General features: G+C 44.5%; 1 protein-coding gene across 2 annotated transcripts in view; it reads left to right on the plus strand.

Moving 5' to 3' along the window:
- Window positions 1–13,518, plus strand: part of RFX4 (regulatory factor X4) — an 83,430-nt gene extending 69,912 nt beyond the window's left edge. The window contains exons 16-18 of one of the 2 annotated variants that reach the window (XM_066589534.1): window positions 1,555–1,714; window positions 1,805–1,943; window positions 12,628–13,518. In XM_066589534.1, the coding sequence (XP_066445631.1) occupies window positions 1,555–1,714; window positions 1,805–1,943; window positions 12,628–12,897 (569 nt within the window). In that variant the 3' untranslated portion in view covers window positions 12,898–13,518. The remainder of the gene's footprint in view (window positions 1–1,554; window positions 1,715–1,804; window positions 1,944–12,627) is intronic. The other variant, XM_066589535.1, reaches the window with a different exon arrangement.
- Window positions 13,519–15,005: the final 1,487 nt, after the last annotated feature.

The raw sequence follows: 15,005 nt of genomic DNA on the forward strand, positions 1-15,005 counted from the left end.
TTTTAATGCGCAAAACACAGAGAATAGAATCCATTGATTTCCATGAGATCATTCTCATTTTTTTTTTTGTATGCGAAGTTCTCAGGGGTGCAAAAAAAAGGGCCTGCTCTATAGGGAGTTGTACAAATGCGCATATATGTAAGCGCAGGTATGCGGAAACACTCAAACCCACGCACAGTGGCATGCCGTTTGGCTTAATAGTAGAGATGAGCGAGTATACTCGCTAAGGCACATTACTCGAGCGAGTATTGCCTTAGCCGAGTATATCCCCGCTCGTCTCTAAAGATTCGGGGACCGGTAGCGGGCGGGGGGAGAGCGGGGAGGAACAGAGGGGAGATCTCTCTCTCCCTCTCTCTCCGCCGCAACTCATCTGTCACCCGCACCGGCCCCGAATCTTTAGAGACGAGCGGGGAGATACTCGGCTAAGGCACTACTCGCTCGAGTGATGTGCCTTAGCGAGTATACTCGCTCATCTCTACTTAATAGCCATTTAAATCAGGGCAGGCTGATTTCCCCATCCATATGAACCTGCAGTGCCTGCGCAAAACTGCACAGTATTTGCGCAGGCATGCGTGTAAAGCATATTTTGCAATACGCTCAAGTGAAGCCACCCTGATAATGTACATATACATCATATACATCCTCTTCCGCCTATTATCTTGCAATGTTTGACCCGGAGGAGGGCAGAAAAAGCCCATAAGGTAAACCACAAAAAAAATCGACATAGCTGGATTTAAACTGTACGCTTTTTTTGCCATGTGTTTATATCTAATTTGCATTTTTTAGATATGATAATATGTGATTGTCATGTAATATTGCAGTGCGGTTATTTTAGCATCTTCTCCACCTCAAATTAAAAATTACATGCATGTCTGTACTTTTACACGGGGCAATTATGGCCCGAATTATGGCTGAAAACAGCAAATTCGGGTGATAATTATCTCATGTACAGGCAGCAACAGACAAAGCACTGAGCAACAAGTCGCTCACTTGTCGGAGTCGCTTGGTTTTCTGCAGAACTAAAAACCAAACAACTGTTGGCCCGTGTAAACAGGCAGTCTTTCAGCTATGAAGGACTGCCTGTTCACTGTGAATGGAGATAGGTGGGCTGGAACGACCTTCGTCCCGCTCTGCCTCCATTCACAGAGTGACTATTGTTCCTGTGTAACAGTCGTCATATGTAAACCCTGAGGTGGAGAGAGGTGGGACTTTAGGAACTTCTACACGGTCACCGACAGAGCACTGTGCAAGAAATCACTTGTCGGAGTAGCTTGGTTTTTAGCTCACCGACTATTAGCCCAGGTGAACAGGCAGTTATTCATCTATGAACAACTGCCCCGCCTGTTTGCAATAAATGGAGGCTGGCGGTCAAATTGGATCTCCGGTGCGCACAGGAACAACGGTCGTGTAAAGGTGCCTTAAGGCTCTGGCGCCACCTGTTGGTAGGCAATGACTTGAAGAAAGATGAATGCGATGGTGTAGATAAAAATTAAGCTTTACATTTGAAACCAGCTAATCTACACCATCGTATTCATGTTACTTTAATTTTTGCAGGTGCAATGCAGTCATACACATGGTCACTGACGTATACTGTCACCACAGCTGCCAATGGACCAGGGGAGAATACCCAGCAGTTACCCTGTATGAGAAGTCCACACATGCCCGCCTCTGTCACACACAGAATACCTGTCTATCCACACCGGGAAGAGCATGGGTAAGAAAGCATGGAAAAAAACACTATAAATTATAATCTATATGTGTAATTATTACTATAATCAATTTTTTTTTTACTTTTTTTTTCTAGATACACGGGGAGTTATAATTATGGAACCTACAGCAACCAGAGTCCACATTCTCTTGCATCCCAATATACATCCTTACCACATGAATCTGGCATCACCACACCTCTTCATTACACAGCGTATCACAGAAGCCCATCTCAGGTTGGTACCTGTTCAATCACTGCACATAATATTAATGGAGTTTTCCAACTTTAATTTTTTTTAACAGCTAGGCATGGCATTAAGTAACAAAAGAGGCAATACTTACCTCTCTTCACTCCGCCTGGGAAACAGCTGAGCGGCTCCGACTCCCTGAATGTATGTGCGGCAGAAGTCAGGTAACTGCTGCAGCGTCACTATTAGAGATGAGCGAGTATATTCGCTAAGGCACATTACTCGAGCGAGTAGTGCCTTAGCCGAGTATCTCCCCGCTCGTCTCCAAAGATTCGGGGGCCGGCACGGGGGCAGGGAGCGGCGGGGGAGAGAGCGGGGAGATCTCTCTCTCCCTCTCTCCCCCCCGCAACTCACCTGTCACCCGCGCCGGCCCCCGAATCTTTAGAGACGAGCGGGGCGATACTCGGCTAAGGCACTACTCGCTCGAGTAATGTGCCTTAGCGAATATACTCGCTCATCTCTAGTCACTATCCCAAACTCCTGGCATCAAGGCACCTGGAATGTGAGCGGCAAAGCCAGAAGAACAGGCAGTGATGCTGCAGCGGTCATTTGACTTCCACCGGATGTACATACCAGGAGCCAGAGCTGCTCCGGTGATTCCCAGGGCACTACAGATGTGAGTATTGTGTCTGCTTTTAATGCTCTACCCAACTGTTAAAGAAAACTTTTAAGCAGCAAAACTTTTTTTAATACTAAGCATGAGTGTGTACCGCTATGGACAATCCTACGGGGACTATGCAATGCTTCATTTTTGCAGTAGGGCAGCCGCCTAGTAAAGCAACACTTTCTGCCAGGTTCACTTGCAGATTACAGCTAATTAGAGGGGGATAGCTGGTAGCAGTAAGACATCTTGTATTAAGCTTATCAGAAAAAAGGGCAAAAAGGGGGAGTGTGGCCACCCCTTTAAGTTGGTGCAATTCTAAAAACTTTTTTGTGCACTGCCATACTGAAGTCGCCTATGATTTAGGCACAGACAGTGCAGACGTGTGTGAGTGTGTGCTTTAAAACAGCTGCAACAAATGCGAATTGATGGCTAGAAAAATGTCATGCTGTCTCCAGTATGAGGGCGCCTACCCACTTGCGTTGCCGATTTTCGCCCGTGAAAAACGCGGCGTTTTTTGCGCGTTTTTTGCGCTTTTTTTGCAGCCCTCCATTGACAATCATGGGTGCATTAAGAGAAAAATAAGGAGACATATGCAACTGACAGTTCCTATGTGAAAAAACCCCACGAAACGGAAAAAAACCCCCAGATGGACAAGAACACATTCTATACTAATTGCTCTTGAGAAAAAACGCAAAACATCACAGGAAAAAAAATCGCAAGTGGGTAGGCACCCTGAGATAGAACACAGTTTTTCCCTCAGCTAGGAATGGAAGCTGAATCCAGAGTCTTATCTGAATATAGTGTTAAGGTCCTTTTACACGGCCCGATTAGCGGACACAAACATCGGGCCATGTAAAAGGAACTTAACACTACATACAGACCAGCCAATGAACAAGCAAATGCTTGAAAAAGTACAACATATGAGTTGTCTCTGCCGCTTACGTCCCAGTCTACATAGCAAAGCTGAAAAGTTAGCTAGAAAACTGAACATATCGGCTTAATGTGTGTCTTACAATTTAATGTATAGCCAGTACGTAATTTTCTGATAATACACTCTTTTTAATGAACTCTGTAAGCCTATTGACATTTGCCTCCTTGCATTAAGGGGTTAACCCTCTTTGCTAGCTTAGAGCTTGTTGCCCCAGAAAAATGGTAATTTCCTGTCAAGAATAGCACAACAAATATCGCCTTTATTATCCACAAAGATCACTGAGAACACAGAGCCCAAATATCCATCATTAAACCGGATGCGCAGTGTGAGAGGTGACCGAGGCAGCGACATGCCAACATCTGTGCAGATGGCACGGTCTGTAAGGGCTGAATAGAGAGTTCACTGGTCAGACGCATGCCAGCAACACGGTCTTAAAACATTGTCTTTCAATGGTCTCTTCACTAAAGCCGAAGGAAAAGAAAAGTAATGAGTCATTTTCAATTAGCTGACCCACGATGACAAAACTTTCCGTCTTCCCGTCATAATAGCATTTATTATCCGCCACAAGTTACTTACAGTCTGTCATATTTTTAGAATATATTTCTTGTCCTTTAAACTTCTGACATTCACAGCTGCGGCCGAGAAAGTGGAAAAATTAATAAAATCTCTGCTGTTGTCTATTTTTCACAATCCTCCAATTTGTAGACGAGCAGCAAGGCTGTCAAGCCCCAGACAAGTGACATATTCACAGTGGACACGGATTATGTGGAGTTCCGATTAAGTTGCTATAATGAGTACAGCCCTAAAAGGGCCAAGTAGCTAGTATATGACATGGGTCAATATAAAGCCATGTAAGATTGGTAGGGTTGGTTCCAGGGGGGGAGGGGGGGAGGCAAATTGGACAATTTACCAGGCCCCTCATTTCCTAGCAGGCCCCTGAGAACTAGATCCCCAGGAGCAATGTAATATTTTTCAGTTCCTCCATCAGTTCCAGTATTCAGGCAGTACATGGATACATACACTGATTGGTCATACACTGATTGGTCACTTTATCATTTTGCAATTGGAGCTTTCCTATAAATGTAGAATGGTTTGAGCGAGGTATAACATCAACCAAAAAGAGGATCCTGTGGGCATAAACAACTCATCAAATGAAAGGGGTCAGCGGAGGATGTCAAGAATCGTTCTGATGAACAGGCAGAGCACAGTCAAGCAGATTGCAGCCAAATACAACGCTGGTGCACCACCTCATGTGTCCGAATACACAACTTGCCCTTCCTTAGCTTGAATGGGCTATAGCAGCACACAACCAGTTCCAGCACCATTGCTAAGAGAAACAGAAAACAGAGACTCCAGAGGGCAAAATGGGATCATTGAGCAGTGGAAGAACATCTCGTGGTCAGATGGATCCAGATTTCTGTTACACCGGGCTGATGGGAAGGTCAGAATTTGGCACAAGCAGCACGAATTGATGAACCCTTCCTGTCAGCTGTCAACAGTTCAGGCTGGTGGAGATGGAGTAATGGTGTGGAGTCTTCTGATACCTGTGGGTAGACGCCACAATGAATTGCTGCTGTTCTGAAAGTGAAAGGAGGTCCAACGTGCTACTAGATGGGCGCCTCTAATAAAATTGCCATTGTATTTCTGATGCTGCCTCTTTTAACAAGAACGTCTATCCCAATTTTCCAGTATTGCATGACTGCCATATCACACAGGACATCTCTGTATGTTTCTCTATTGACTTCATTGGTATCATTGGTAAAAATAAGGGAATGTCAGGTGTCTGTTATCTTTAATTAACATAACAATGCAGCTGGCTATGCTATTCTGCCCAACACAACAAAAAATCCTGGTGGGATGGAGGTAGTCTGATAAAAATAATGGCTCGGAATAACGCAGATGAGGATAGAACCTTATTCCATCTTAAGGCCCTTTTACACGGGACGATTATCGTTCTGGTCGTTCAAAACCCCGCACTCCCACTGGGTTTTGAATGATATCGTCCCATGTAAAAGCATGCAGAAACTGAGCTACTGGACAAGAGTCATCCAGTCATTCAGTTTTAAGTATGCGTAAAATCTCGAATGACCATTGCTTGGTGTAAAGAGTGGCTGTTCAGTACTGAATGGCCGCTGTGTTAAGTGAATGGAGAGGGGCAGGGGAGCGGGAGGAGAGAAATCTCCTCCAGCCGCCTCGGCCCCCTGCTACCCATGCTGTAAGCGATCCAGCGATACTCGCTCCTGTGTAACAGCATGTGAGCGAGTATACACGGGGATAAGTGTCAGGCATCATTTGCCCAACACTCGTGCCATGTAAAGGGGCCTTTAGATAGCATATAATTATTCTGTTGCCTTGGCTCTACTATATCAAATCTTGGTTAATGAACAGTTAACCTTCTTGAACTCCACCTATGACCAGCCTGCTATATTAGGCATCCTTCCCCTGCGGAGGAGCAATTGGTCTCAATCAGCCATTGTAAATGGCTTCTGTATGGTGTGAGTTCCTGGTTTTGACACTTGCTGGTTTATTGGCTATTCTGACTTCTGTGCTCCCTAACTTCGGTTCTGTATATTGGACTCTGCTTTTGTCTGCTACTTGCCCTGACTTTCAGCTTGGCCTTAATTTATGCACCTGTGTTGCCAGTCCTGACCCATCCCTGTTAATTCAGTATGTGTCAGTTCAGATCTTCAGGTACTGCACGTTGGCCCAGTGGAATATCAGCAGCCAAACACCAGGACTATCTGTGGGTGTAACTTCCTTGGGACCCCACAGCAAATCCGGTATCCCACTTGAAGAGGTTAAGGATGAAAACTGGGGTTTCCCAGGTGCTGCCATCTGAATTAGCCCATGGCCAAACCAGTGTGTGGTAAGGCGGATCCACAAACGCCTGCTTGACAGATTCATTCACAATCAAGCTGGGCCATCAGAAGGACATGTAGGCTAGAGACACTGAACCAGTAGGAGGTGCAAGAAGATATAAAGTCATGAAGTAGCTGAAGATAATTACAAGAGTTATTTTTAAAGGGGTTGTCCAATTGCAAAGTATTGATGGCCTAGGTTTCGTTTGCATTTCCCAACGATTCACAACATCAGCACTTGGTACATTCCTGGCATAAACACGGGCAGATTGGAAACCATAAAAAGTTAAATACAACAGCTCAAAATCGACCTGTTGGGTATCAGCGAGCTTCACTGGACAGGTGACGGCTTTTTCAGTAGCAATGATCAAACAGTTTTCTACTCCAGCAATGACACTATCAGAAACAATGGAGTGGCATTCATCGCAAACAAGGCAGTCGCCAAAGCTGTCCATCCTTCCAGTGCCATAAATGATAGGATAATTTCCATACGCATCAATGGGAATCCTCACTTGATCACAGTTGTGCAAGTTGATGCGCCACAACCAATACAACAGATGAGGACATAGAAAAATTCTATGCTGATCTCCAGCAAGCAATCAATCAGACCCCTGCCAAGGATACCACTTTTATAACAGGGGATTTCAAGGCAAAAATTGACCCTGGAGAAGAGCTACCAATGGTTGGCAAATTCGGATTGGGTGAGCGCAATAATGCAGGCGATCGTATGGTCCAATGTTGCACGGAAAACCACTTTTCGATCGTGAAGACCTGGTTCGAGCAGCTGCATTGGAAAAGATCAACACTGGCTGTGAGAACATTTCCAGTTGCAGACTGTGGCTCCGATAACCAGATACTAGTTGTAAAAATTGAGCTCTGATTCAGCAACATCAAAAGGTTGCTAGAAATACACCATTTTGATGTAGACAGCATCCCTTCACGATATTCCATCAAAGTTAATAAGTAGATTTGGAGTACTCGGCACCACCGGAAAAGACCCTGACGAATTATGGGAGGAAATCAAACCCATCATGCGGATACAGCTGAACAAATCATCCCTTTCAAAAAACAGCAAAACGACCGCAATGGCTATCAGATGAATCCATCATGATCACCAACAGAGCAGCTAAAGCAGCGGGCACCATCGATGAATTCAGACAGCTAAATGCAGAATTTCAAAGAAAAGTCAGGCGAGACAAGAAGCGCTACTGGAATGACCAATCCGCGAAACTGGAAGAAGCGAACCAGCAAGGCCACACCTGAGCTCTCTTCACCCAGGTGAAGCAGACCCGGGCACCGTTCGCACCACGCAAGGCAGCAATTATCAAAGACTGGGATGGCAAATAATTACAAGAAGAAGATCAAATCAAACGTAGGTGGCGAGAATATACAGCAGACCTGTATGCAGGCAATAAGACAGACAACCCTTTGTATCACGTTTATCAAGTAGAAAAAGAACCGGGCATTCTGGAGGAAGAAGTCACATGGGCCCTGAAAAAAGGACCAAACAAGAAAGTTAAGGGCATTGACCACATACCATCCGAAATGCTCAAACCAGTGTCAGTCAAGATCTTAACCAATCTATGTCAAAAGATCTGGAGCTCCAAATTGTTATCCAAAGACTGGACAAGATCTGTCTCCGTCACACTCCCAAAAAAAGGTGATCTTCAAGAATGTTCCAATTACTGCACCATCGCCCTCATACCACACGCGGGCAAAATTCTTCTAAAGATCCTAAAATAAAAATCCATTGCGACAATTGTTGAACGGGAACGTTCAAGTTGCCCTCGCAAGGATGTGGCACCAGAGACCAAATCGCAAACTTGTGCTTTATCATTGGGAAGACCTGGAAGTATAAAAAGACGTGTACATGTGTTTCATTGACTACAGCAAGGCATTCGATTGTGTCGAACATGACAAGCTTTGGAAGTGTCTGCAGCAAATGGGCATCCCAGAACATATTGAACAGCTTAGAAGGTCACTTTACAACAACCAAGAAGCAACAGTCAGGGCAGCTTATGGAAACACGGATTGGTTTGGATTCGAGAAAAGTGTATGGCAAGGCTGCATTCTATTGCCTATCCTTTTCAATCTGTACGCAGAAATGATCTTGAAGCGATGCAACCTGGACGAATTAGAAATCTGAGTCAAACCACCACCACGCTTGCGGAAAGTGAAAGGAACCTGGAATACCTTATCCGACGAGTGCCAAAGGAAAGTGAATGCATGGGACTGTATGTCAAGAGCAAAAAAATGAAAGTCATAACCACAGTAGGCAATGGTACAGGGAACTTAAAAATTAACACTGAAGAAGTCAAGTTGCTTCAACAGACAAGCTTGACCTGAGATCAAGAAACGGATTACACTTTGTAGGATTGCAATGCAGAGAATGGAAAAGATCTGGAAAAGCAAGGATATTAACATTACAACAGAAACCAGACTGGTCGATGCAATTGTCTTTCCCATAATGACGTATGGTTGCGACGCTTAAAAGAAAAATTGATGCATTCGAGCTATGGTTCTGAAGAAGAATGTTCCTGATACCTTGGACTGCCACAACAACTGTAGAGGAGCACTACAGAGAAAGGCCTGTAGGGGGTAACAGACAGGCATTCTGGTGCCTGAGAAAAGTGAAAACGCCCACAGGTGTGGTCAGGAGGTGGGACATAAGTATGCATCCCTGCTACAGTCAGGGGAGATGTTGGCTGAGAGAGCCATTGAGACAGCTCAGTGGAGCTGGAAGGGCTGCTAGCCCCAGGGTCAAGTGAAGACCAGGAAAGGCGGGAGGTTGATAGGGTTGACCACCCTAACCTCAACACCCAGGTAGGGTGTGTTTATGGACTGTGTGATCCGCCGGACAGCATGAGAAGAGGCACACAGCCTGACAGCTTGAGGAGAGGCATCCAGCCTGACAGCTGGATGGGAATGCCATCTGTGTGGGCCTAAGCACCCTGTGTGGTGGACCTTGTTGGATTATAAGGACTTTGTGTTGCTTTTTATTTGGAGTGTGCCGGGCCAAATAAAGACTGAAGTTGAGTTTACGCATGTTTGAAGTCCAGTGTGTCGTTGCTGCCCCTCCACTAGAGGACAAATGGTTACACAACGAACAAGGCACTGTTAGGTCATGTCAAACTTAAAATATCACTAGAGAACAAAATCATCAAACAGCGACTCTCTTTTTTTGGCCACATGATGCGCTCTAACTCACAGGAAACATTACTGATGCTTGGCAAAGTCAGTGGAAAGAGAAGATCAGGGCAACAAAGAACAAGATGGCTGGATACAATCAAGGCCACCACCAACATGCCAATTTCTGAAAGACAGAAATGCCTGGAGAACGTTGATCAATAAAGTCACGGAAGGTCGGTTGTGACTAATCGGATAATGATTAATATTGTATCTAGGCGGCAGCCGTACAATAACCCTTTGACAGGCAAGCCATGGGGTGAGTTGTAATTCCACCGGTTGCAGGCCAGTGAACTAAAGTATTGCTCCTTATTTTTTTATGAAAAATGAAAAAAATAACCACTTTTCAACACAGTCATAACACAACAGGCAATATGCTGCTCTTATCACAATCCGCAAGACTGCACCATGTCCCTCACTCAGCAAAAAGGCTGATAATGTCTAATATATAGATTATCTGAGAAAGTCCTTGAACTTACTAGGAAATCATATCCGCTGAGTCAGAAAACCAACGCACATGTCATTTGAAAAACTTGTGCTCCAACAAGTTTATATTTTCTTGTGCCCATTTAGTGGCCAAACAGACCGAGTAGTATAGCAAACACGTAAAGTGACCCTTTGGTCCTGAGTAGAGATGAGCGAACGTACTCGTTTAGGGGGATTTCGCAATCGAGCACCGCTTTTTTAGAGTAACTGACTACTCGGGCGAAAAGATTCGGGGGGCGCTGGGGGGGGGGGGCGGCATGGTAAAGCGGGGGGTAGCAGTGGGGAACAGGGGGGGAGCTCTCTCTCTCTCTCCCCCTCCACTTCCCTCTGCAACCCCCCGCTCACCCCCGGCGCCCCCATCTTTTCGCCCGAGTAGTCAGTTACTCTAAAAACGCGGTGCTCGATTGCGAAATCGCTCTAAACGAGTACGTTCGCTCATCTCTAGTCCTGAGCAAATAAAGATGGCCGCACCACTTCTCTGATTACCTGTTGCACTCTGCGCATTAGGATGCACTGGTAGTCTAAGGCAGGACATTGTCCTCTGACTGGCCAGTGCTACTCACATGGGCAGCACTGGCCAATCAAAGCAGCGAGACAAAATGTATACTAATACACAGTGCGCAACAAGTATTCAGAGAAGTGGTGCGGCCATCTTTGTTTGCCCAGGACCAGAGGGTTACTTTAAAGTGCCATTGTCATAAAAATAACTCTGGGGAAGGAAGTTTGGAGGACTGATTTCTTTTTACACTGTTTGATGGATAATGTTGGTGTGCAGTAATCACTATAGCTAGATGCAATGATGTACACTGATCTGTATTACTTCTCTTAATGTTTCGACTTATCTCTTTTTTTTCTGATGTTATCCCTTTCCAATCCACTGTCTGACCTCTGAAGACATTATGATTTAAGGCTATACAGCTCTGATGTTGGAAGACGTCTGTCGGGGTTCTCTTACTGTATATTGCCAGCCTCTCTGCTGGCAGAGCCTATCCAACATGTCACCTCATGCAGTACTGGCTTTAGCCAGCAGATAGCGCTGTTGTATAATGGCAGAAAAAGATCAAGCCCCCTAGGAAAACCAGAATAGAAATTGGATTGGAAAGAGTTAAAAGTCAATTAAAAAGATTAATAAAACAGAAGGTTCTGTTCATACTTTATTGTTCCCTTCTGTTGGAGGATTTCCTGACGCATAACCTTGACTCAAGACTCAGTCATATACTGCTATATAGGCATATATCGCCCAACAACCCCATGATACAAAAAATATATACAGCACAGTATAGTTTTTTAATTTCTGTATTCCTCTGCATAGAATAGTCAATTATGTTCCATACAGATAAGCAGTCAATGTATGCCAACACATACCAGCACAGCAAATGCCAAAAGGACACTCTTTTGCAATATAATAGGTGAATACGGCATTAAACATTTGTATGCTCCCAGCACATACCCTTGATATAGTTCGCAAAGTGTGAACAGACCCTAAAATTGGTGAGCGAGGTGAGCCCTATTTTGCATTTCGGCAAGATCACCATTTTCTATTGAACCGGCCTGTGAATAAGTTGTCTGATTTCAGACCTTTTAAAATGCCATTTCTTTACAGTGCCCCCTGTTGAAACCTGACTGGGTGCTACAGCCAAGAACCTGGTCAAATGGAGCACTGGGCACTGGAAACCATGCCAAACGCACTGAGGTTTTGTGTTACTATAGACACCCAATCCCCCGATATGCTGCTCATGCAGAAAATAACTACTCAAGTAATCCCGCACCCTAAAAGGAATCTGCCAGGTCAAACTTGCTGTCCAAACCACAGACATGATATTATAGAGCAGGAGACGCTGAGAAGATTGATATATATTTGTATGGGAAAAGATTCAGTAGAACTTCTATTTTATTCATTTACATCTCCGCACATTCTAAGCAGAACAGTCCAATGGGCGGAGCTATCAGTGATTGACAGCTATCTGTATATGAGTGTAAATACAAGGAAGGCTGCCAATCACTGATAGGATCTGTGCAGATCTGTGCCAAAATCCACTACACGTGAACATACCCTTAAAAATTTCGCTTATTTCCAGATAAATTGTTAAAAATTAACCCTATACTATACAATCACCCATACTAAATAAATAGTATAGGTAATTGTAATAGAAGGGGTTAATGTGTGCTGTTTTACACTGTGTTCTTATTTATTCTCTAATCTTAAAATTACAAAGAACAGTGCTGACATACTGGGAAAGTTTGTAGTAGTAATTGGCTGTTACTGATGACATCATCGGGATCTGAACCAATTAGTTGATGGTGGCACCTGAACAGTCTATTGCTAACAGCCTGTTTCAGGTGCTTTACTTGCTGTCTGAGCCAAGATCAGGCAGCAGCGACATAAATTTACCACCAGCAAAGGAGTTTAGATACTTTTTATGGATTATGACCATTGGTTTGGTTACTGGTCTACATTCTGTCAGATTGACCAAAAAAGGATACATTGCATAGCAAAATTACCAAGTTTCCACTCTATGGTAAGCATGTCATGTGACAATGTAACCTCCATTGTTTACCTATTTGAATACCATATAATATATTAATTTTCTTCTGTATTTATTGCAGTACCCATTTAACAGCCAGACACGGATGGAACCTTGCCTCATGACCAGTACGCCAAGACTCCATCCAAGCCAGGTGACACCACGATGGCAGGAAGTAGCATCCAGCAACTCTTGTTATTCTAGCCCAACCATGCACTCTTCCAGATATGGAAGCTCTACTGACATGTACACATCTCTGGCTACAAGACGTAACTCTGACTATGAACACATGCAGCATTTTCCCGGCTTTGCCTACATAAATGGAGAAGCTAGCACGGGGTGGGCTAAATGAAGACTGTGAATTGGGAATGTTGGGACTTTCAAGACTTTATTCTATGAAAGGGATTCATACTTTGGGCACATGGACGTGTACAAAGGACAAAAAATTCTTGTAGCTAAAGAGAATTTATCGATACTGTAGAGCACTATGTGGGGCCAGTCGGTGCCTTTTATATGTTAATAATTTCCATTGAGTTGACCATGTGTGGAGCCAGTTCCAGACAGTAACTGATTTCCGTTCTAACATTGTTCTACACCGTAGGTTCATTGGCGAACCACTGTCCTGTATTTATTCACAATATACATAGCCCCATAGTTATGGTAAAGTAACCCTCCAGTTTCAGGACAAAATTCTGTCCCAGGACAGGAGGGGAGGGGAGGTATATTACAGGTAGTTGCTCTGTTTTTCTCAAATCCATCAGTTCCAGGTCCTGTTAACGATTGTCCAAGTTGACCATAGCAATTTCCTAACTATGAGGATCATCCCAAAAGTTCTTAGCTTAATTATAAAGGAAATATTTTTCAGATTTTTTCTTTTTACTTTTAATTTATTTTTCAACATAGTCTACTGACATCTCGACACACTTAGCCTACCGGTGTTTCAAGTCTTAAAGGAGATGTCCCGAGGCAGCAAGTGGGGTTATACACTTCTGTATGGCCATAATAATGCACTTTGTAATATACATTGTGCATTAATTATGAGCCATACAGAAGTTATAAAAAGTTTTTTACTTACCTGCTCCGTTGCTAGCGTCCTCGTCTCCATGGTGCCGACTAATTTTCGGCCTCCGATGGCCAAATTAGCCGCGCTTGCGCAGTCCGGGTCTTCTGCTGTTCTCTATGGGGCTCCGTGTAGCTCCGTGTAGCTCCGCCCCGTCACGTGCCGATTCCAGCCAATCAGGAGGCTGGAATCGGCAGTGGACCGCACAGAAGAGCTGCGGTCCACGAAGATAGAGGATCCCGGCGGCCATCTTCAGCGGTAAGTATTGAAGTCACCGGACCGCCGGGATTCAGGTAAGCGCTGTGCGGGTGGTTTTTTTAACCCCTGCATCGGGGTTGTCTCGCGCCGAACGGGGGGGGGGTTTAAAAAAAAAAAACCCGTTTCGGCGCGGGACATCTCCTTTAAGATACTGGTGGTATAGAGGTTTTTCTCAAAGCATTGCAAAATCTCCTCTACCACAAAAATGATGTCATTGTCTTTCTTGAAAGGCATCCCTTCCAGCTTTCTGTTTTGAAAGAGATGAAAGTCTGAAGGTACCAAATCAAGAGAGTAGGCTGGGGTGTGGCATGATTTCGTAGCTACACTCATGAATGTCAGCCACAGCAATGACAGCTTTGTGGCTGAGTGCATTGTCCAGGTGGAAGAGGACGCCTTCTGACAATTTCCTGCATCGCTTCTGCTTGATCTTCTCCCATATTTGCATCAGCAGGTTGGTCTAGTATGTCCCGTAACAGTTTGCTCCTTTGGGGTCTACCATTACCATACCCTCAGAGTCATAAGTAACCGTTGCCATGATCTTCTTTAGTGGAGAGGATAAGGGGTGTTTCCATTTCTGTTTGGACTCTGACTGCAAGTGGTGGACCCAGGTCTTGTTGACGGCTTTGAACCATCTCAAGGATGTGTTTGGATCAGCTCCGAACAACTAGAGATTCTCCCTTGATGTGTTGCACCTCACCAATTTCTAGTCAAACGTTTTGGAACCCATCTGCCTGAAACCTTCTTCATCCTCAGGGTGTCAGTGAGAACATAATAAATGGTTGTCTTAGACAAGCCCACAGCCTCTGCAATCTGCAGCACTCTAAATTTTTTGATTTTCAGAAGAATATGAACAAAATTTCATGCCTGTACATCAATTAGGAATTACAGTGGAAAGCTAAGAACTTTTGGGATAACCCTCATACCTAATGCACACAGTGAATTGCTTTCTGATTGGCTAGTGCGGATCACATGAGCAGCCCTGGCCAATTAGAGAACAGGTACAATGCATTGATAGCTTAACACTACCAATGCAGATAGCTGAAAACGGGATTTGAAACTGGTGGATCAGAGGGATGATAATGAAGAACAACTGCAAGTAATATAACTCCCTCCCATTCCAGTCCTGGAACAGAACTTTGTCC

The sequence above is a fragment of the Eleutherodactylus coqui genome, chromosome 2, assembly GCF_035609145.1.
Source record: "Eleutherodactylus coqui strain aEleCoq1 chromosome 2, aEleCoq1.hap1, whole genome shotgun sequence".
NCBI lineage: Eukaryota > Metazoa > Chordata > Amphibia > Anura > Eleutherodactylidae > Eleutherodactylus > Eleutherodactylus coqui.